Raw genomic sequence first — 24,106 nt, forward strand, 5'->3', positions numbered from 1 at the left:
GGTAAGATTGAGAATACCATCCCGTTGTCAAACGAGAGACGGTTTCTTTAGTTAAATGGGTTTCTACTATGCAGATAATTGCTGGGAGATATCTTTTTACTGCATCCATAATGGCCTGTCTTTTTACCTTTTCCCCCAGCCCTCTAACATTCCAGGATACCATTCTAATAGACATCAATTACAGAAGAAGAAGAAAAAAAGAAAAAAAAAAAAAAAAAAAACCCGCCTGCAAAGTGGGTAATCATCCCCCCCTTCCCTCCCCCCCCCTTCTCCGTTGATTCGCCCGGTCTATTCAGCGAACCTCTAACCTTCGGCCGTTCTCCCCCATTCTAGCCCACCCCCCTCCCAGCCCTCCAGTAATGCAAGTACAAAATGTCAGATGCCCTTTTGATCTATCCACTCTAGCACTTGTTGCGGTGTCTCAAAGAAAAGGGGAGTCCCATTGTGAATCACTCTCAGTTTCGCTGGGTACTGTAGAGAATATTTAATCTCCTTGGATGCTAGGCGTTTCTTTATCTCTGTAAAATTTCTTCTTTTTTCCTGAGTTTGCCGAGCAAAATCAGGGAAGAAGAGCAGCCTTGTGCCCTGATATTCAATGGGTGTCAATTCTCTTGCTCTTCTCAGTATCATATCTCTGTCTGAGGACAATAATAGTTTCATTATGATTGCGCGCGGGGGCCTCCCTGGAATGGGTTTCCCTCCTGGGATTCGATGAGCTCTTTCGATTTGAAATCCCGATGAGAAGTTATCGCTACCTAGGCTATGCAGAACCACGTCTTTAAGTTGTTCCTCTAAGAGTCGACCCTCCACTCCTTCTGGGAAGCCAATTATTCGGACATTATTTCGCCTTGACCTATTTTCAAGGTCCTCTAACTTATTTTGGATTTCTTGATTTTCTGAGGCGAGAAGCGTAGTTTTAGATTTTAGCATGTCCATGTCAGTTTGTAGAGAGGCAACTGTTTTTTCCATATGCAAGACTCGGTCACGGATCTTTGCTAGGTCATCTCTTATTAAGGATATATCGATCTGCATTGACCCCAATTGAACGGACATCCCTTGTACTAAGCTGCCGTTGTTTTCCACAGCGCCAAGGATTTTGTCCAAGAGAGATGGATCATATTCAGTTTGTGTTTGTAAAAGGAGGCCTTCCTCCCCCGTCTCCTGATCTGCATCCTCTAATCCGTCCTCAGACTGATCAACTCTTTGGGGAATTTTAGCAAATTTTCTCAAATTAGCGGAGGGATTCGTTTTTACTGAATTCTTTTCAAATGGGAGAGGTGATTTGAGGAATTTATCAATTCTATTTTCTGGAGTTTTAGAGCCCACCTTGATTACAGAGGCATCGACTGAACGTCGCTTTGGAGCCATTCTCTGATAAGAAGAGAATGTATTTTTTTTTTTCTTTTTTTTCTTCCCCCTTCTTTTCCCTTCCCCTCTTCTCTTTTTCTTTTCTTTTTTTTTCTTCCCCTTTTTCCCTCTCTCTCCCTCTTTCCTTATTCCTTTTCTTTATAGCCTTTCACCCTTTTCTTTTCAAAAAAAAGAAAAAGAAAAGCCTGCACATCGGGAATGGAACAGCTCAGAAAAAACTTAGGAGAGTCAAAAATAGGCAATATATATATATGTATATTTTTTTTTTTTTCTCACGTATCCAGAGAGGAAGTCCTGCTCGTAGGGCACTCCACAGCTGACATCCAAATGTCGAGGACAGACGAGAGAGTTAGCAGCAGTTCAAGGTAGAGGGCAGCAGCACAGTGAGGACCGAAGCGACAGACAGTCCGCAACAAGCAAGCGGCAGGCAAAGAGACGACCCAGCCGCACACGGTCCAGACGATCAATCAGCTGAAGCCCGCCTCCTGAGCAGAGCTAGATGGTCCGACCGAAATACAGAGCAAGTAGCAGGGTAAGGAGCAGAGAATCCCACCGCACGTCGCGCCGCACACCGGCCAACAAGCGATCCAGAGCAACGCACCAGGCAGCCAGACCCAGAGAGCACGGGGTAAGAGCCTCCAACGGAGATAGAAGATAGCGCCGAGTCGCAGCACTAGCCATCAGCTGTTCGGCATCGGCTATTCGGATAGGCGCGAGAGCCTGGGAGGGGGAGGCCGGTGGAGGGGGAGGACGAGACGCGACGTATTCACGTCATCACGCCCAATAAATAATGTTCTTAACCAACTCAAATCCTGCAGCCAGCTCAATAACCAGTCCCACCAAGAGGATGAATCAACATCCTCCTTGATATTATTGGCAATTTCATGTAACGCTTGAATATGGGACTGGATTGATCTGGAATGGTCAGATAAATTAAAGCAACACATTCCTTTAAAATCTTGACATCCTATATTATTTTGAAATAACAGATAATCCACAGCAAATCTAGTTTCTAGCACTGCTCCTCTTACGCCTTGTAGATCTAAAAGCATGTCTGAAAAGGCGATAGAGGTATGATTCAGAGATTTAGCCAAGTCACATGCAGTAGAATTTATAGTACAAGTATTATATATTCAGTCCAGGCACTCCTAATATATAGAGGCGCCCAAACTTGTATATTCTGCACGGCTGAGAAGGGGTAAAGTAGAGTCACAGTTTTCTGATAAAGTCTTGGTAACCGATCTGTAAGCTCTCCTGATAGGGGGTTGACTGGGAAGGGCCAAAGTCAGCCTGGATAACGCACAGGGACCTCCAATAACATTAGCAGGAATGTAATTATAAGTGCTGTTACCACAAGACAAAAACCATCCCTTAGGGAGCATTATATTATAGATAAAACTGGGAGTCACAATGGTCTTATTACAACTCATGGAATTATACAGGGAGCTAGCAAGCCTACTATTCCTTTTACAGGTGTCGTAAATATAATCATATACACTATTCTTAGGTAATCCACTTTTTGTCTCTACTATCACAATATAAAGTCATATCCTGGGAAAAGGTAAAATAAGTCTCTGCTGTAGTCACATTAGTAATTATTCTAATATTATACCTGCTATTTCCTAAATTCTGACACTCCCCACAGAAGTCATACAAGGGAATAAAAGATTGTGTATTGTTAGCCTTCGACCAGACTTTAAGGAGGGATTCACCGGGTGTAGGCACAGCAATAACACATGTTTGTATAAGATCCCGTGGGCTCTGTAAGTCTTTAAGGCAGTGTTTCCCAACCAGTGTCAGTGTTTCCCAACCAGTGTGCCTCCAGCTGTTGCAAAACTACAACTCCCAGCATGCCTGGACAGCCTTTGGCCACTGCTTTAAGGCACAATGAACTAACATTTAGGGCATTTGCCATCCTGACTATACTATTCTGTTCAGAATAAAAAGGGACGGGAGCAAAGGGATCTTGCTCCTAAGCTCTTTTATATACTGACTGATTATTTGGTGCACCGCAGAAGAAACGCATCTCCTCTGGGTGATATATGTAGTAATAAGCCAGAATGGCAAGAAAACTTAAAGATTAATAATTATCAGCAGACAAACAAATCTCCCAGAATATTGTGGGGTCATCATCTTCAGCCTGTGTCAAGGCACTTTTCAGGGAAACTTCTTCTGAGCTCCCCTCTTTGTTCAGGGATTTCACACCTGCTTCACCCTCTTTGTCTTTGTCCGTCACCGGAGAAGAAGCCTCAGAGACCCTTTTCACTCTGCTAGCGTGAATCCAGATTGGAGCCTCCTCTGTGAGAATCGCTGTTCTGGTGACTGCTACCACTCAGGTGGGTGGTCCAAACGGGAATTCAGTCTGTTTTCGTCCTTTTGCCAGGCGCTGGACTATCACCACGTCTCCTGGTTGGAAAGGATGCATATGTTCCTGTGGAGAGAAAGGAGAGGCACGAGCAACATCTCGTTTAATTTGATCTAAAGTTTCTACAAGTTTCCTCACATTCTGCCTGTACTACTTCTAGATCCCCTTTTTTCTACCACGGGGGCCTTTGGACCCCAAGGGGTGGGGAAGGGTCTTCCCATTAGGACCTCAAATGGTGAGGAACCAGTATTCTTATTAGGCTGCATCCTAATTTCTGCTAGGGCTATAGGCAAGAACTTTTTCCAATTAGTGTACGTGCCTCCAGTAATTTTCCTTATTTTTTCTTTTATTGTTCTATTCATCTTTATACTACCCCGGAACTCTGTGGGTGATAAGGGAGGTGGAACTTCCAGTCAATCCTACGGGCTTTGGAAAGCTCCTTACATACCCTGGACGCAAAAGCTGCGCCATTATCTGAGTTAAAGGATAACTGTCACACTTAGACCCTAATTTCATATATGTAGTTACTAATATCATGATATTCCAGAATCGGTTACTATTAGACTGACTTACCCATATTGAATAAGATTCAGCCCTTAGCAGCCAGTCTGCATAAAACTGCAATTTCACTATTCAGTTAAGATGGCTGCCACTGCCCTCACCCTGAGACTAATCCCGCCTGCCCTCACTAGCCAGTAACAATAGCCCCCCAAAAGTGTCAGTAACCAGAGCCCTCCCCTCTAAAGGGTTAATCTCCTGCAGCACAAAGGGGTCCTCTTACCACATGTTGCTTTCATTTATACACTGAGCAGATGGCAGATCTCCCTTCCCTGGTCTGCGCTGGTTCAACTCTACTTCTCCAGCTCTGCTGAGTGAGGGAGCGTCTGCCAAAGCACTGGGAGAAGTGCACACAGCCCAGGCACTGTTATCAGCTGCTGGGGAGGACCTGGCTTTAATCATTTACTTACAGTCCCTGTCTGTCAGTAATGTGACCTTGCACGCTGCGTGCTTCTGCGTCCTCCGTCCTTCAACAGAGAGACGGACCATGCCTAGCAACCCTATTTTAAGCACAGGTAAAAGTAGGCAGTACAGGGAACAAAACTGTGGAATTAAGGGGTAATTGAATACACAGTGAAAAGTTGAAATAGGGCCACCAAGGAGATATTAATCACCACAATCCAATACTCCCAAAAAATATATACGACAGTTACACTTTAATTTGAACAGGACACCCCCATCTGGGGATGATCTCTTGTAACAAAATTTTTACCACAATTTTTGTGGTTTCATTGGTAGTAGGAAAAACCTCCGGCCATCTAGAGAACATATCCTCAATTACAAGGGCATACTCCTGCTTTCTTCTTGTCTTTGGGATATGGGTGTCAATTTGTAAGTGAGTGAATGGCGATGTCGGGTAATTCAGATGCTGGTGTTGGGCCTTCTTTGAATTATTTGGGTTGTTTCTGAGACATATAATACACCGTGAAACATAAGAATGTACCTTTGATCTAAGACTTGGTATAAAAAAGGGGTCAGTGGTTGTCTGTGCTCCCCTATGGCCAAGACCATGATATTGTGCAATTAAAATCGGGGTGCTTGCAACTAGAATACATGGTTTTCCCTCTTTGCAGATAAGACCCGTATCAGGGTCTTGTACTGCACCTACCGACTGCCATTCTATTTTGTCACTACTGGTAGCCAAATCCTAGAGGCTTAGCAATAGATTGTCAGTAAGGGTAATGTCTGGAACTAGGGAGGGCATTTGAACTGTTGCTGCCGTTCTAATGGCAGCTTTTTTTGCTGCCTGATCAGCTAGGGCATTCCCCTTAGCTATGTGCGTTTGGAGACCAGTATGTGCCCTACAATGGATAATAGCAACTTTGCTTGGTATTTGGATGGCGGCCAAGAGATCATGTACTAGGGTGGAATGTGAGATTTACCTCCCCATCTGCAGCTATGAAGCCTCTCCTATGCCAGATTACCCCATGATCATGTACAACCCCAAAGGCATATTTGGAATAGGTGTATACATTTACATCTCTCCCCTCAAAAAGACAACAATCTCTAGTGAGGGCAATCAGTTCAGCTGCTTGCGCTGACTGAAAAGGTATAGGATTCGATTCTATAATAACATCAGGGAGTTGAACCACAGCGTATCTTGCATGATAAGTGTTGTCATTAGGGCGGGAACAGGATCCAGCCACAAAATTGTGTATGTTCTTCAATAGGGCCTGAACATTGGGTGAGGTATGCAGAGTGGTGGGATGACCTAGGGTGATAGGCGTGGCCATCTCAGCGACCATAGCACAGGCTGCCAAACTCCTGAGACACGCAGGCATGCCCTGAACCTGTACGGGAACCACTTTTGAGAAAAAAGCAACAGGGCAGAATTTGCCTCCATGATCTTGTGCCAGGACTCCTGCCATGGTTTTACAATTGTCCCTGGCAAATAAGTGAAACATCACGCCATAGTCGGGTAGGCCCAAACCAGGACTTGAAACCATTGCACATTTCAAATGACTAAAAGCTTGTAACATTTCATCAGACCATTTAATGAAGTCAGGCATTTCAGTATTAGTGGCTTGTCTCAGAATATTATCATAGTAGGAACAATCAGCAATCCATTGGCGGCAGTAACCAATCATGCCAAGAAAGGTCAACATGTCTTTCTTAGTTTGTGGGCGAGGCAGACCCAGTACAGCGGTAATTCTGTCATGGCTGATTTTCCTCTCACCCTTACCGAGAACAAAGCCCAAATACTCAACACTTTCCATACCCTATTGTAATTTCTTTCTAGAAACTTTGTGACCACATTCACATAACCACAGTAATAAACTAACACAGTCTGCCTGGCAGGCCTCCCGAGTAGAACTACATATGAGGAGATCGTCCACATATTGTAGAAGGACAGAACCATGAGGGGCAGTCCAAGGGCGCAGTGTAACTTGGAGGACAATGGAGTAGACTACTGGGGAGTCTACATAACCCTGAGGCATTCTACACCAAGTATACTGACGAAATTTAAACGTGAAGGCAAAGAGTGGCCGTGTCTCCTTGTCAACTGGGACAGAAAAAAAATGCATTCTTTAAATCAATAACAGAGAAAAACTCTGCATGGGCAGGAATAGCCGATAGCAGAGATGGTACGTCTGGAACCACAGTGGCTATGGGTATGATCTGTGCATTTACCGCTCTAAGATCCTGGACAAACCTAAAGGTATTATCAGCCTTTCTCACTAGGTTGATAGGTGTATTATAGGGGGAAATAATTTCCTCAATAACCCCTGCCTCTAGGAATTCCATCAACATAGACTTAATCCCTTTTTCTTTTTCTGGGGAAAGGGGGTATTGTTTAATATAAACAGGCTCAGCGCCGGGCTTAAGCATTGTCTTATATGGTGTACAAGAGATAAGGCCAACATCTTAGTCAGTATTTGCCCAAACCTCAAGAGGAACCGGATCAAGTAGCGGATCCTGAGTTTGGCATTCCAAATATAAAAAAAAATTATCCTTTGGTACATAAATGGGCATAATTGAGGATGTGACATGTAGGTGTCCCGTCTTGCTAATCCCCAACTGCAACCTTAACAGAACAAACAAATCTCTCCCTAATAAATTCACAGGACAATTTGGAATGATCCTAAAACTGTGTGTGAACATTGACTGGTGCTTGTATGGATGTTGGATCGAGAGGGGAGGAGTTTTATAAGATCTGGTCAGTATCCCATTCATTCCCACAGAGGGCTCAGCATTCTCTCTTGGACCACTATAATAATCCTCACATATAGTATTACTAGTAGCACCAGAATCCACAAGAAAAGGGAGAGGACGTCCCTTTATGGTTAACACAATCAGTGGTGATTCCTTATAGTGGTTTGTGATGAGAGTGAATGCTGGGATACTGTCCCCAGGGCATCCTCATTGTGATGTCTGCTGCCCCCAGGCTACGGGAAAACGAGTGGTATTATTCTGGGGCTGTGGCAGTGGGGGGGGGGGGGGGGAGATCTTGGATCTGAGCTTGTGGATATGGTTGGGTGCCTTGAGCTTGGGTATCATTTAGGGCATGTTGCCTGAGTGGGTAAGGGCATCGACTGATCCAGTGGTCAGTCTTACCACAATTAAAGTAACCTGCAGGACTATTTCTATTATTCCCCCCTCTCCCAGAACATGGCCCTCTATCCCTTCTTCTGCCCCTTCCCCTATTGGGCTGATTCGAGGGACAATTCCTATCCTGAGTTTGGTAATGGGCCTCTTTATGTCTTACCATTTCAAAACAACCCGCCGCATCTTTCTCCATTAACTTATTTTGGAATTGATCTTTATTAAGACTAGGTCATTCGGAGATCATTTGTTTAACAGTAAGCTGGAGATGTGGCTGTAGATTGGTAAGGAAAGTCTGAATGAGAATAGAATGCATATTATCCTGAATACTCATTCCTGCCTCCAGAGTCCAAACTTCATTAAACCTCTTCCAAAAGTCTATAACAGACTCTCCTAATTTTTGTTTACAGGCTGCAGCAGTCGGCAACGAGGACCTAGTCTGAAAACACCTCTCCATTTCACACTTAATTTATTCCCACATTGTGTCTATGCCTACCTCAGTATTTAATTTACAATTTCCAGGCGGCGTATTCGGGGGCTCTACAGTGCTTATAGAGGGGACCTAACTCCAATCCCAGGGGGAATTGTGCCTAACTATCCCATCTATTATAAGACGCATATCCTCTTGAGTCAGACATCTCCCTTTACAGGCTCTCTTCAAATAATGAAATCTCCCAGATGAAAAGGGTTTAGGGCAGTGTTTAACAATCTTATTAATATCATCTACTTCAATAGGTTTCTTTAACAAGGTGTCCCCTACAGTCATAAAAGGGAACTGTTCCTCAAGGTCACTGTCCTCATCAGGATGAGGTATATGTTCAGGTTTGGGAAAAGACTTTTGTTATCTAAGGCGCATGGGAGATATGACATCCCCATCACCAACAGCACCAGCCGCTAGATCCTGACCACTCTGATCAGGCATAGGATGGGGCAACTGCGGAGGTGGCTGTGGGAGCTGGGGAGCTGTAGGTGGTTGGATGTTAATAGCAGTATATCCAGCCAGTAAATCTAAGTCATCTTTTGAAAGGGATAGATATATCTGTGGGATATTTCCTAAATAGGGAGGAAGGGGCTTTTAAAGTGAACCCCTTGTCAATTATTTTTCTAACTCCTGTTTCTTTTTATATCCCTCCTGGTTCTCTGCCTTCTGTTTCTTAACCTTTTTATTTGGTCTGTCATACCAATATGGTGCATAAGTAAGCCAATTTTCCCCTCCCAACTTCATATACTGCATGTCCCACTGGGGGTCTAGACCATAATATGGGTAAGCTTTAGTGTCACCCAAACATAACCCTTTTACCATGTCCATATGGAAGGTGTCATTAGCCCCTTTCCGAGGGAACAAATTTATACTCTTCATCCCCTCTGTCCATCCTGCCGTATTATCCACCCAGGGAGTAATTAAATAATAAGTCCCACAGACCCGGGCTACATAATCCTTACATGTTTCTCCTACATACGGAGAGGGTGGAGAGACCTTTCCTTGCATTGCACCCATTTCTTATAACTTAATTGAGACGTAGGCAGAGCAGAACTCTCCCCAGGACTGGCTGTACTGAACCGTAAAGGCTCCGACAATTCCTGTCAACTGGGTAGAGAGGACTTATGTCTATGCTCAACTTCCTTCTCAACTGTCTGTTAGTATTATCCCTTAAAACAGTCACTTGCATTCACCAGTTTCTGGGTTAGCGGGTTTCCCCTCGCCAGAGTGGTGGGGCGTCTTACGGTTCTCCAGGACACACACAATAAAGTTAGTACAGTTTTCACAGTATCATTTGCTGCTTACCTTCAGCATAAAATAAAATTACTTAATGCTTCATAACATCATAACATAAAAGAGGGCATAAGAAAGCGACAGATAAGAAGCGATAGAAATTAGCTGACAAGAGAAACCAGGGTGCAGACAATATTTGAATGTATCAGACTTGGCCAGTAGTCTATTTATAGTCTATCTTGCCTAAAGTTAGATACTATTACTTTCAGTGTGACTGAAGTGGATTCAAGATGGAAACAACAGAGAGTTTTCGGAAAGCATCGAAATCTCCCCAGTCCTAAAGGCAGGGAGTTTCCGTACTTACCGAATTCCTGTGTGTTCTATCCCGGACTGAGCCCCCAGCTGAAAGTGTTCTGCTTCTGTATGCACCCCGATTCCTCCTTTATCCCCAATGACAGGCGTCTGGAGAGCTATGTCAAATGACACACACACAGTATGGTCTTCGAAACAGCTCTGATTTTATCTTAACAATATGGCCTTTTATACCTACATACATATAGGAAACAGATGTGGTTAAAATATACAATGGTGCTGAGTAGAAACAATTCCTTATATGGAAATAATGCTAATGTAAATACATTCACCCTCTAGTATGATGTCACCTAACATCCTGTCATTCATACAGATCATATAGCTTATTCTATTTAACCCTTCAATCACACTGTCTGTCCTGTCTCAGTTCGGGTGCTTGGTCAACTATCCCAAGTCCTCCCTGGTTCGCCGCCAGAGAATGGATTTCCTGTGCATTACCTTAGACACTCGCCTTTGTCGAGTGTTCCTTCCCCAGGACAAAGTGGTGGCCCTCCGAGATGCAGTGGTTCGCCTTCGCAAGCCGTCCCCTCTACCTCTTCGGACGTGCATGCGGGTTTTGGGCCGGATGGTTGCCTCCTTCAAAGCAATCCCATTTGCGCAAATCCATTCCAGGCCTCTTCAGCTGGCGATCCTATCCAGCTGGGAAAAGTCCCAGCTGGGCCTCGACCATCTGGTTCGTTTTCCCCATCTTGTCCGCAAGGAGTTGTGCTGGTGGCTTCTACCTCGCACCCTATCTCTGGGCAAATCCTTTCTTCCCCCTAGTTGGCGGGTGATCTCCATGGGCGCCAGCCTGACGGGGTGGGGAGCCGTCTTCGGGTCCCTCTCTGCTCAGGGCCTGTTGTCAGCAGCGGAATCCTCCCTGCACATCAATATTCTAGAGCTCAGGGCAATCTTTCTGGCTCTCTCTCTCTTATTGGACACATCTTCTATCCGGTCTTCCAGTCCAAATCCAGACGGACAACTCCACTGCGATGGTGTACCTGAATCATCAGGGGGGCACCAGAAGTGTGAGGGTCATGGAAGAGACATCACGCATTCTTCGGTGGTCGGAGTCCTTTGTTCCTCTCCACAGTCCACATTCCCGGGGTCGACAATTGGGCAGCAGACTCACTCAGTCGCCAAAGCCCGGACGAGTGTTCTCTTCACCCAGAGGTGTTTCTTCGTCTGTGTCAACGTTGGGGCACGCTGGACATAGACCTTTTCGCCTCCCGTCTCAACCACAAGGGACCGCGTTACTTTGCGAGGTCCTGGGACCCTCAGGCGCTGCCTCAGATGCTCTGGTCCTTCCTTGTTCCCAGTTCAGTCTCATGTACCTCTTTCCGCCCATTCTGCTTCTTCCCAGGGTTCTCAAGCGCCTAAAGTCGGCCCAGGTTCCGGAGATTCTGGTGGCCCCGTATGACCTCGCCGTGCATGGTACGCGGATCTTCTGTTCCTACTCTCTAGAGTTTACATCAGCTGCGTTTAACGGCGTGGCTGTTGAGGCCGCGGTTGTGCGGTTCCATGGTCTCTCGGAGTCTGTTATCCAGACTATGCTCCACGCACGCAAGCTCCAGTCTTCCAGAATTTATCTTCGTACCTGGAAGACTTATTTTTCCTGGTGTGAGGCTGCTCAGTTTCACCCTCTCTACCTTTCTATTCCCAGAGTCGTGTCTTTCCTCCAGGCGGGCTTTGACAAGGGCCTTCGGCTGGCCTCTCTCAAGGGTAAGATGGTTCTGCGTCCGGTCTAAGGTGGTGTCCTCATTCCACATTAATGAGGAGATTGTCTATCTGTCCTAACCCCTCTCATCCTAGGGAGCGTTCTCTCCACCGTTTGGATGTTGTTAGGGCTCTTCGCCTCTTTTGGTTGACGGAGCCCTTCTGTCGGTCGGACTCCCTCTTTGTGGTCCCTGAGGGTCCTCGCAAGGATCTGCAAGCTTCCAAGGCCACCATATCCCGTTGGATTCGGCAGTTAAGGAGGCCTATGTTGCGAAGGGTCGTGTTCCTCCCTTTCGGTTGACCGCTCATTCCACTAGGGCGGTCGGGGCTTCTTGGGCGGTTAGACATCAGGCCTCAGCTTCCCAGGTCTGCAAGGCTGCCACCTGGGCCTCTGTCCATAAGTTTTCCAAATTTTATCACATCCACATCCAGCTTCTGCTGATGCCAGTTTGGGTCGCAGCGTTCTGCAAGCAGCCGTTGTTTAGTTGCGTTGAATGGCTGTTTTTCTGCCCTCCCTTGTGGACTGCTTCAGGACGTCCCATGGTGCTGTGTCCCCCAATGCATTCAAGAGAAAACAGGATTTTTGTACTCACCGTAAAATCCTTTTCTCGTAGGATGCATTGGGGGACACAGATCCCACCCTTTGTTTTTTCTGTTGGTCCTCTCTGGTTTAGGACTTGTTAGCTTACAGTTTTATCTTGTGCTCCTACTGCTTTTCTACCTCCTGGTTTGCTCCTGCATCTGCAGTGGGTATAGCACAGATATGAGGAGCCAACACTTTTTACTTCTAGTGGCAGCTGGGCATATACCCATGGTGCTGTGTCCCTCAATGCATCCTACGAGATAAGGATTTTACGGTGAGTACAAAAATCCAGTTTTTCTTCATTTCTCCTAGATCTAAAAAAAAAAAAAAAAAGTTTAGAACATCCGCAATTGTAGTAAAAAAGATAAATGGTCATTTTAACGGCACAATAAAAAAAAATCAAATAACAGTGGCAGAATTAAATTTTTTGCACCCCCAAAAAATAAAAACATTTTGTTTTAATAAAAATGAATTAATAAATTATATATTTATCTGAAAATAGTACTAATAAAAACTTCAACCTGCAACAAACAAAGGCCTCATACAGCCGAGCTGATGGAAAAATAAATGGCTCTCAGAATGCAGAAACATAAGGCCTCATGCACACAACCGTTGTTTTGGTCCGCAGTTTTTGCAGCTCGGATGCGGACCCATTCACTTCAATGTGAATGGGTCCGGATGTCCGCATCCGTTGCTCCGTTCCATAGCCCCGCAAAAAAAATATAACGTGTCCGATTGTTCGTTTTGCAGACAAGAATAGGCATTTCTACAATGGGCCACCCGTTCCGTTCCGCAAATTGCGGAAGGCACACGGGCGGCTTCTGTTTTTTGCGGGTTTGCGGACCACAAAAAACGGAACGGTCATGTGCATGAGGCCTAAAAGTAACTTTTTTCTCATAAAGCGGGTTTTTATTGCACATAAGTACTCAAACATGTAAAATACTTAGGCTACAAACTGATGCCATCCGTTTTTTTTGCGGATCCATTGTAACAATGCCTAAAACGGACAAGAATAGGACATGTTATATATTTTTGCGGGTCTACGGAACAGACATACGGATAGCACACAGTGTGCTGTCTGCATTTTTCGTGGACCCATCAAAATTAATGGGTCTGCATCCTATCCGCAAAAAAAACGGAACGGACACGGAAACAAAATACGTTCGTGTGCATGAGGCCTTACTTGGTATCCCCATAAAATAAAGCTATTTACACAACTGAAATATACCCTTAAAATATGAGCGCGGAATGCACATGTTTTCTTTCAACGCAAAAAAAGCGTTCACTTTAAATCAATGTGGAATACACGTTTCTTTTTTCTGTGTGGAAAAAAAGTGTTCACTTCAATACAAAGCTGAATTTTTAGCGAGGACAACACAAAAAACGCATGGACTTCTATGGAGCAGTTTTTTTCTGCTTTATATTCATTTCAATGGGACATCCAGGGCTGATTTTGCCCTAAGATAGGGCATGCTGCTTCTTAGGCTGAATGCACACAGCCGTGTTCCGCAGCCGAGAGCGGTCCGTGGTATGCCGGGCTGGATTCCTGTTCTGAACAGGAATCCAGCCCGGCATACCACGGACCGTGTATTACTGTACAGCGGCGGCATGAAGTGCACGGCGTCATAGCAACCAATGACGCCGTGCGCTCCTGCTCTTAACAGGAATCCACCCCGGCATACCACGGACCGCTCTCGGCCGCGGAACACGGCCGTGTGCATTCGGCCTTACACTTGTAAAAAAGAAGGAAGTGCTGCTTCCCATTGAAATATCTGGGAGGCTGTTCTGAGTCGTTTTTGGAGCTGATTTGAAGCAGATTTTGAGGCAGAAATGTACCAAAAATGGTGCCGTACAGAGAGGATGGGCACATTATAGGATTACATCTGATTATTACATATACTGAAAAATGTATTAACACAATTGGTGACGCACAAGACTGGACACTGACTTTTGCCTCCTATTGGTTACATGAAGCATTGCATTTCCTGACTGAACTGCAGTTACCATAGCAACCAGGCCTACTGTCCACTGCTGACTGAAAAAGCCCTAGGAGTAGTACTTGGTAAAACAGGTTAGTATGAGGTAAATGAAAAATAAATAAGTGTTTAAAGGCCTTCCTACATGGAGCTAGCACTAGAGACTCATTTTCCAGTCATGAAATTTATATCTGACCTGTAGAAAAGCCATTCATGTTATTGCCACCTCAGCTGGAGAAAATGGGGCTTTCCATATATATATATTATTTTTACCCGTACCAGCTTAGTGTCCTGTTTTGAGGTCCATGGTAGCATTTGTGGTGGCGCAAAATATGATTAATCCATCAACTAAAAATGAAGGAATAGTTTCCCATTAAATCTTTCCACAGGAATTATGATACCTGCCAGGTAAGTGACGTTTTCTACTTGCGTAGATAGCTACCATTATTTTCTGTGCCCTTAAATAATGTCGTCCTTTGTGTAGTATATGAGGTTTATAATGCAGGAACAGGTTATTTATAGGGTAATGCTCCCCTACTGTAAATTATAACAATATAACACCTCACTGACCAAATAGAAACAGGAGGCCGCAGGCCGAATACAATTATAAATAATCTCAAAACTCTCAGATGGCCTGTAATCTGGCGTAAAATATTCATTTATCTGAAACGTTCTCATCCTTTTCCATAGTTGCCAACAGTTCCTAATTTTCAGAGACAGTAGGAAACATTTACTAGGCACGTTGCGCCAGAATAATGGCATAAGATGCACCAAAAAGAATGGCGTTTTGATTTGCGCCAAATATATCAACTGTTTTCTGACAGAATTTTCACCATAAATAATGCATCACGCCAGAAATGAGGTATAAATGTCAGTGGGCGGGGCTATCAAAATTTGCGCATATTACGCCTCATTTACCATTCTTTTATGGGCAGCAATGGCTCAAATTATTGCGGACAATTAAGCCAGCTTATGTGGTTATGTTTTGTGTAAAAAGTCGCATTTATGACATAAAGATGCGACTTTTTGTCAAATAGTCACATTTATGAAAAGAAATACCAACTCGTCGTTGGAACAAGTGATCAATATTAATCCCTTAAGGACCCTGGGATTTTCCATTTTTGCGTTTTCATTTTTCACTCCCCGCCTTCCCATAGTCCTAACTTTTTAATTTTTCCATTCACATAGCCTTATGAGGGCTTATTTTTTGCGGGACAAATTGTACTTTCTAATGGCACCATTTACGGTTGCATACCATGTAGTAGGGAGCAGGAAAAAAATTCCAAATAGGGTAGAATTGGCAAAAAACACAATTTTGATAAAGGTTTTTATATATTTTTTTTTTATACTGTACACTGTACAGTAAAATTGACCTTCATTCTCCAGGTCAGTACGGTTCCAACGATACCACACTTGTATAATTTTTCTTGCATATTAATACTGAATTTTTTTTTTACAGTAAAACCTTTGATGGAAATTTTTTTTTTTTTTTCATACCTATATTCTGACCCGTATAACTTTTTTGTAGCTATGTGTACGGGGCTGTGTGAGGGCTCATTTTTTGCAGGACATTCTGTTCTTTTCAGTGATTACAATTTTAAGTGTGTGCGACTTTTTGATCACTTTTTATTAAAAAAATTATTGGGTAGTTGAAGTAACCAAAAATAGCAAATTGGCTAATTTATTTTTTTCCGCTGCACCATTTGCCGTATGCCATTAATATTGTTATATTTTAATAGTATGGGTATTTTCGCACGCATGTCCATGATGTTTATTTTTTGTATTGGTTAAGTATTTTTATTTTAAGGAAAGGGGGGTGATTTTAACATTATTTTTTTTTTTATATTTGTAAACTTTTTTTTAAGTCACCTTGGGTGACAATAACTGGCAATTATTCGATTGCTCATAGTATTCAGTGATGGCTAAATAGCCATTATTTAAGACTTCATTTGCACTATATCAATACAAGGCTGCCACCTAGTGGCCGGTATTGATATATACATCTAATTGACTCTGATGCCTGCTTGAGGCTTCGGTCAATTAGCGCAATGTAACAGTTTCCCCGATCTCAGTCGGGGAACGATGTTACCAGACGCGCGCGACTTCCGGTCTGTGCAAATGCCGTGGTCACATTTGACCACGGCATCTGAAGGGTAATATTTATGCGATCAGCCTTATTTAAAATAGCAGAAACCTCGCGGCCAAGGTGCCCACTGCACGTGCGAGCGGGCACCATGTTTAGGGATCAGACCCATGACGTGCAGCTACGTCATGGGTCCTTAAAGGGACAGGATGCGTTTATTTTTATCTAATATAAATGAGCTAAACAGCAGGGTTTGGTCAGTAAATTGACATTCAACAAAAACATCCTGAGTCTGAGACAAAAGTCGCAATTTACCACTGGAAACGTCCAAATATGCTTCAGAAGTCGCAAATATGTTTTAAAAGTTGCAAGTTCGTCTGGCAGGGTTGGCTGAAATGGCGCATTTCTTTTTTAAAACAAGTCGCATTTTAGTAGTATTGGCGTTAAAATGTTGCAAAATCGAGAGAACTAGGCAAATAATCAAGTTTATATTTTAAGTCACATTTTAAAAGTAGCGTGCGCCCTTTGATATATGAGGTGAAACAAATCACTGCTTTTGATTTGTAATGTTAGTTGTTTTTTTGGTGCAAATTGTGCCATTCTTGATAAATGTCCCCCAGTGCCTGCAAAAACTCGGGCTGTCCTGGTCTGCAAACTGGAGCGGCTTTAGTGTCCCACGCAGGGGCAGACTGGCCATAGTGCCTACAGGGAATCTTCTCAGGCCGCCAGCCATGTAAGTAATGATATGACGCCCCCCTCCTGACTCTAGCTGTATTGCCATCCTAAGGCAACTGGAGCAGGAGGACAGAACTAGGCAGCAGGCCCTGGCCACCACAGAGGGGGAGTTTTTGGGGAGGTATTCTGTGCTGCTGGGGCAGTATTTTGTGATGCACTGTGGTATTAGGCTCTGCTGCGGAGGTATGATGTGCCACTATACGGTATTGCTGGCCCTGCCTACTTATGTTGAGCCTGCCTTCTGTCAATTGGGGCCCCACTACTAAATAGGGCCACTTTTAAGTTTCCAGTCCTCCCCTGGTCCCATGTAAAAGTAGAGTCTATTTGTCCCTAATCCACCAACTGCAATTTTGGTAAGTTTTAAAAAGTCATTAGTGGCTGAGGCACAAAACTGTATAATATATTTGTCGTAGTTGATGAATTTGGGCCATATAAGCCCCAGGCACGCCCATTTATGGAAGCCACACCCATTGTGGACAACCATGTAATATACACTGTAGTTGCTGAAGAACCTCTTTTTAGAGGCTTGTCTCATGAATGTCATTCTAATTGTAATACAGAAATAGATCCGGTAGTACAATATTTTATATTCTATGTCATCTATATTCATTTCTTGGTAATAAACGTTTCTGCGTTCACTTAATTACCATTAAAGCAACCAGACGCAATCAAAATGGCCGCTCAGGATGCAAAACTGGCTGAGGATTGGAGCACCACTGTGATCGTGAGCAGTACTTTGCAGGTACCTACGGTTTCTACTGCACCATTTGTCATCTTGTTCTTTCTTTTTTTTTTTATATAAAATATGGCCGCTTCTATAATACAGTGGTCCAGAGGGAAGTCATTACCGGTTTATCCTTGTGGTCCACCCTTGCCTGAAATCAGAGGTGGGCCAACAAGCTCAGCATCTTCCCTGCAACCTTCCCCTCCCCTAAGTGAAGTAGTCCAGGCTCCTTTCATTTATCCCTACTTCTATATTCCTAGAATTGTATGGCTACTGTATATCTCTCTACAGTGGAGAAGAAGGTGTGAGAGCATCACATACCATATGTATCTCTGGAGAGGGATAGGGACTATTTTCAGGGAAGAAGGGGTTAACCACAGCTAATGCTCGTGAGCTGCTGCCCACCAACAGAAATGGAAGAAAGTCTTCTAGATAAATGAGTATAAAAGTGTTTAAAATGTGTAGGATAAGCCCTTTAAAGCCACTGATAATCACCATCACCATACGACGTTTGAGATGATTTCTTGCTCACTTTCTGATATTCCTCCAGGATCATGAGGTGATCGCAACGCTGCGGAATCAACAGCATAAAATCCGTTTTTCAAAATCTCTGTTAGCTGGATCTATCATTTTTCCTCTGTCTGGTACGTTACTATTGATAGATGAAATTACTGCAAGGCGTTAGTAAGGCTACTTTCACACTCGTGTTTTGGCTTTCAGTTTGTGAGATCCGTCATGGGCTCCTAGAAGCGGTTCAAAACAGATCACTTTTGACCTAATGCATTCTAAATGGAAAAGGATCCACTCAGAATGCATCAGTTTGCCTCCGTTCAGTCTCCATTCTGCTCTGGAGGCGGACACCAAAACGCTGCCTGCAGTGTTTTTCTGTCCGTCCTGGGATCCGGAGTGAGACGGATCCGTCCTGACACACAATGTAAGTCAATGGGGACGAATCCATTTTCTCTGACACAATAGAAAACGGATCCGTCCCCTATTGACTTTCAATTGAGTTCATGACGGATCCGTCATGACTATGTTACACATAATACAAACGGATCCGTTCATGATGGATGCAGGCGGTTGCATTATTGTAACGGTAGCGTTTTTGCAGATCCATGACGGATCTGTTAAAGTAGCCTTATAGAGATTTACCTCCTAAAGGGAACCTGACCGGATCTTTTAACCTCCCCTCCTGCTTGAGGGCATATTCACACAAAATGGTATGTATTTTGCAGTTCGAAAAATGCGGATCCACAAAATGCAGATGATATCCGTGTTGCATCCTTCTTTTTTTGCGGACCAATTGACTTCAATAGGTCCATGAACCACATTTGGGCCGAAGTAAAAGACATGTTCTTTTAGATTAGCTTTCCGTATCCGAATGTCCGTTCTGCAAATGAAAGAGCATATCCTATTATTGGCCACAAATGCGGACCACGGACCCACTGAAGTCGATAAGTCTGCAAAAAGAAAATCAAAACCGATGCAACACATGAACATCATCCGTATTTTACGACCGCAAAATACATAGGGTCATGTGAATGCCCCCTTATACTGCAGAGTATTGTTTCTAAGGTTGGAGCATAAAATGAATGGGTCTGCATCCAATCCGCAAAAAGTGTGGATCAGATGCGGAACAAAAATGCGGTTGTGTGTATGGGGCCTTACACTGTACGTAGGCTAAGCTGTTACTTTTCTCTTTATGGAGGCATAGCATTTTTGCTGGCAAACGCCCAAGAGGCCCTTGGCAGTCAGAGAGAAGACGCCTTTGATAAAATACAGCAATTCACATCTATTCATCGAAACAGCTTCCTAGTGGTAGTGGCAGCTCTCCACGGACCGGAGGAACGTGACTTAATGTTCAGTATTCAGCTCAGGTATGTCATTTACATTTCCAATGACTCCAGCGATTGCACCGTTCACAAACATCTGTCAAGCTGCTGCACAAATCCAATATTACACGATTCTTCTATCTTATGTAGCGTTGTTTTATATCCAGTTCTGATCAGCGTAAAAAACGGCATTAACTGTTCTAGCTTCTCAGTCTGTGGTATGAGTTCCCCACAGAAACATGCCATATCTGTAGGGGGGGGGGGGGACTTGTCGTACTGTGATTTTAGTTTAGCTACATGTGAGATTTTACATACATTTGAATACATTTCTGCAACCAATCTGATGTGTGTAAACATAGATAGCCTTTAATGTGCACCAAAGTGTATGATCACAGCCTTGATGGTACTGTGATTTAGGGGCTACGTTTATTTGGCTGTACTATCAAACTGCATATATTAGTTACAAATAACAGGAGCAATTGATTAGGTTACACGTCTGCCTTGACTCATTGTCTATGCAGTCAGTTCCCACCCTCTATAGCAAAGAAAACCACTATCCACACTGCCATCCTGTAGCTTCCACCTATACTGTGCCCGCTGCTGCCCCATGTGCCCAAGGACACAGGTACAGAACTAGAAAATGATGGACCCCAAAGCAAACCTTAGGCACAAAATCCCAAACCAGACCCCAAAATTAATACATACCTCCTGACAGACCCTAAAATTAAAACAGACCCCAGATTAGCCCCACATTTATACAAACCCCAGATAAGAGCCCACATTTATACAGACTCCAGGTTCTTGTGAGCCCCCTATAACATCCTTCCCATACATGCAGACATCAGATCAGACCCCAAATTAATGTGGCTCCCTATAACTGCCACCCCACCATCCCTTAAGGATCTCGGATCAGACCCCAAATTCATGTACGCCCTCCCCTCCCACAATCTCAGATCAGGTCCCAAATTTGTGTGGCCCCCTAAATCATTATATCCCTTCAGACCTCAGATCAGACCCCAAAATTCAAATAGCCCCCTAAACTCCCTTCCCTCAGATCCATGCAGATGTCAAAGACCCCAATATTCATGTCCCCTCCTCACTCAGACCCCCCCTACTGAGATCAGACTCCTAATATTATGTGCCCCCACACTCAGATCAAACCTCAAAATGCATGTGCCATCTCTCCCACAGATAGCTTTAGACCTCAGATCAGACTCCTCCCCCAGATCCCTGCTGACCTCAGATCAGACCCCTCCAGATCTCAAATCAGACCCCTCAGATCAGACTCCTTCCCCCCACAGATCCCTGCAGACCTCAGAACAGACATCCCCCCAGATCTCACATCAGATCATCCTCTAGATCCCTGCAGATCTCAGATCCCAGCAGACCTCAGATCAGACCCACCTCCCCTAGATCACTGCAGACCTCAGATCACCCCCCCCCCCCATCCCTCCAAGATCACTGCAAAGCTCAGATCAGATGCTGCCCCCAGAGCACTGCAGACCTCAGATCAGAGTGGCTCTCCCCCCAGATCAATGCAGATCTTAGATCAGACTAGCCTTACAATAGTACAGCTTTCATCATCAGACACAGAGATAATTTATTGCTTGCTTTAGAAAAAGATCTGTAGTTTGCATGTATAATACTCACTGTTACATATGGCTTAAACTTTCTCACTTATTGCATAGGTTTCTTGGAAGTAACTTAAAAATCATTCCTGCTCATAATAGCGTGGAGACTGTTAAAAGCATCTTAACCATAGCTAAGGTAAGCCAATTCATCTTTCCTCATTCATCTGCTCAGCAAATAATGTTTGGGACGGGGAAAACGTCACACCGATTCTGGTCTATTATCTGCAGTAATACATGAAAAAGTCCAGATCGCCATTTTCCTACCCCTGTTCCCCCACTGCACTCAAAGGTGCACAGTTCAGAATGCTGTGTTGTGATAACATGATGGGGAGGACTCCTGTGTGCACACATAGCAGTCCTGACAATGTATTTTGGCGCAGCTTTAAATGCGGACAGAAGGGTAAACGGGGGGGCAGTGATAAAATATCTGCGGTACTACTCAAGTAATACTGCAGATAATAGTCCAGGATCCTAGTGACAGATTCTCTTTAAAATGGCACTGCGATAACCTGCATGCAGTTTTCGCAGCAGTTTTGGTTTTTACAGGTAAAATATATGAAATGTCTGTAAAAACTGCAACCACATTGAAAACTTGAAAAAAAATAAAAAATAAATGTGTGTTCAGTTTTAATTGCACTTAACCGCACCATCTTACAAGGGTACTGGGTAGGTAGAGCAGGCTATGCAGGTGTGGACACTCCCCATTCAAATGAGGTAGGCCTTTTTCACACATCTTTGTCTGTTTTGAGGACACAGAACTTAGGCCCCTTTCACACAAGCGAGTTTTCCATCTGTAGCAAATGCATAGCATTTTAATAGGTCTGTGTACATGAGTACATTTTTAATGCATCATTTCTGCATTCAGGAAAAATCGCAGCATCTTCTATATTCAGCGTTTTTCACTCAGCTCTGTTTCCAAAGAAGTGAATGGGGCTTCAGTGAAAAACGGATTGCATTAGTGCGTTTTTCACTGATAGTTACTAGGAGATGTAGTTTGTAAGTCTTTATTTTTTTTTTCCAAGTGTGAAAAATACATCAAAAACAGATTGCACCCACGCAGAAAAACAAACGCTGACAAGACTAACTGAACTTGCGTGCAAAACTGTCAGTTTTTTCCTGAACAAATCCTTACACATCTGTATGGTTCATGTGAAAGAGGCCTTTACTAAGGGAAGGTCCGAGGTCCGCACATGTCGCACACGCCGTGGTTCATCAATTTTCCATGCAATGAATCTGTGAAAAACTGACCAGGTGGCATCCTTGTTCTGTCCGTGGTTTTGACAGACTGAGGCCTCATGCACACGACCGTATGTATTTTGCTGTCCGTGTGCATTCTGTATTTTGCGGAACAGAACTGCTGGCCCCTAATAGAACAGTACTATCCTTGTCCGTAATGTGGACAATAATAAAAACATGTTTTATTTTTTTGCAGAACAGATATACGGAAACGGAATGCACACGGAGTAACTTCAGGTTTTTTTGCGGACCCATTGAAATGAATGGTTCTGTATACGTTCCACAAAAACACGGAAAGAAAATATGTTCGTGTGCATGAGGGAGATTTGTCAAAACTGGGGTAAAGGAAAACTGGCTTAGTTGCCCATTGGAAGTGTATAGATTATCTACTGCACATCTATGTAGAGGAGATTACACAGCATTAAGACTGCCATTTAAATTGCATTATATATTTTGCAGGCTACCAGCAAACCTCACCTTGAAAGTATACGAGACAGACTTCTCCAGGCTAAGATGCATATTGCTGAGAATAGCCCTGTGTGGAAAACGCTAGATGAGCTCTGATTGTGTGGCTGATGCACAGTCTGCTACTTCCACCCTATCTTATATCGGGATTCACTGCTTGTTATGTAGTTGTCAGTATGTTAGAGATGAGTAGAGATGAGCGAATTTCATGTTATGAAATTCGTTCACGCTTCGTTTGGTGGTAAAAGCAGAATTGCGTTATGGGTTCCGTTACCACGGACCGTAACGCAATTCTAAGACAGAATGCATAGCGGCATGCCTTTAGAGGCATTCCGTTATTCATACCGTCAGAAGTCTATGGCCTGTATAACGGATCCGTCCCGTTTCCGTTATGCAGGAGAGGACCCCCCTGCACAACGGAAACCTGACGAATCCGTTTTGCAGCCCATAGACTTCTATTATAACGGAATGCCTCTAAAGGCATTCCGTTATGCAATGTCATAGAATTGCGTTATTGTCCGTGGTAACGGAACCCATAACGCAATTCTGCTTTTACTACCAAACAAAGCGTGAACAAATTTCAAAATATCAAATTCGCTCATCTCTAATGATGAGCATTAAAAGTAGATATAATGTTTCCCTCAGTAGCTTTATGTGGCAGCATATGCACGTATAAATTAATACGTATTTGGTAAATTATAACATTTAGACAATACCTGAAATTGTGGATGTTTTCCTTGGTGCTGAAATCTCTTCCTCTCATGTTTGTTAATCTTTAGTAAAGTGAACAGAAGTATAAAAGGAGCTGCAGTAAAAAGTGCACATTTTCAATATTTGGTGGCGGAAATGTGTACATTGTCATTGCCTGACAATACTGATAGGCTGCAAGGGAACTGAAATGGATCTTGACAACTACATGCATTCCTCATGTACAAACAATTCTGGAGCATCTATTCTTATGGCTCTATGATGTGCCATTCCTTTATTATTTCTGCTAGAAATTATAAATGAATTACTAGCAGTTTGCAATGAAGGTCCAGAAGGGTGTTACCAGTTGGGGGTCTGAAAGAAGCCTTAGGCTAGGGCTACACAACGACATTTTATCGCACAATTTTTATTATGATAGACTACGGTGTCGCACTGTGACATGACAGTAGCAAAATTATCCAAGATGGATTCTTCTGCGACTGTTGGCGTGAGATCAACGTTGCAGTGTAGTTGTGCCC

At 43.7% G+C, this 24,106-nt stretch overlaps 1 protein-coding gene across 1 annotated transcript; it reads left to right on the forward strand.

The window, feature by feature from the left end:
* Window positions 1-17,665: 17,665 nt before the first annotated feature.
* Window positions 17,666-22,979, forward strand: C7H1orf146 (chromosome 7 C1orf146 homolog). Its single transcript, XM_044302438.1, has 5 exons — window positions 17,666-17,734; window positions 18,267-18,360; window positions 19,425-19,593; window positions 21,237-21,315; window positions 22,875-22,979. The coding sequence occupies exons 1-5, from the start codon at window positions 17,666-17,668 to the stop codon at window positions 22,977-22,979; spliced, it is 516 nt and encodes a 171-aa protein (XP_044158373.1).
* The last annotated feature ends 1,127 nt before the right edge of the window (window positions 22,980-24,106 follow it).

The sequence above is a fragment of the Bufo gargarizans genome, chromosome 7, assembly GCF_014858855.1.
Source record: "Bufo gargarizans isolate SCDJY-AF-19 chromosome 7, ASM1485885v1, whole genome shotgun sequence".
In the NCBI taxonomy this organism is placed as follows: domain Eukaryota; kingdom Metazoa; phylum Chordata; class Amphibia; order Anura; family Bufonidae; genus Bufo; species Bufo gargarizans.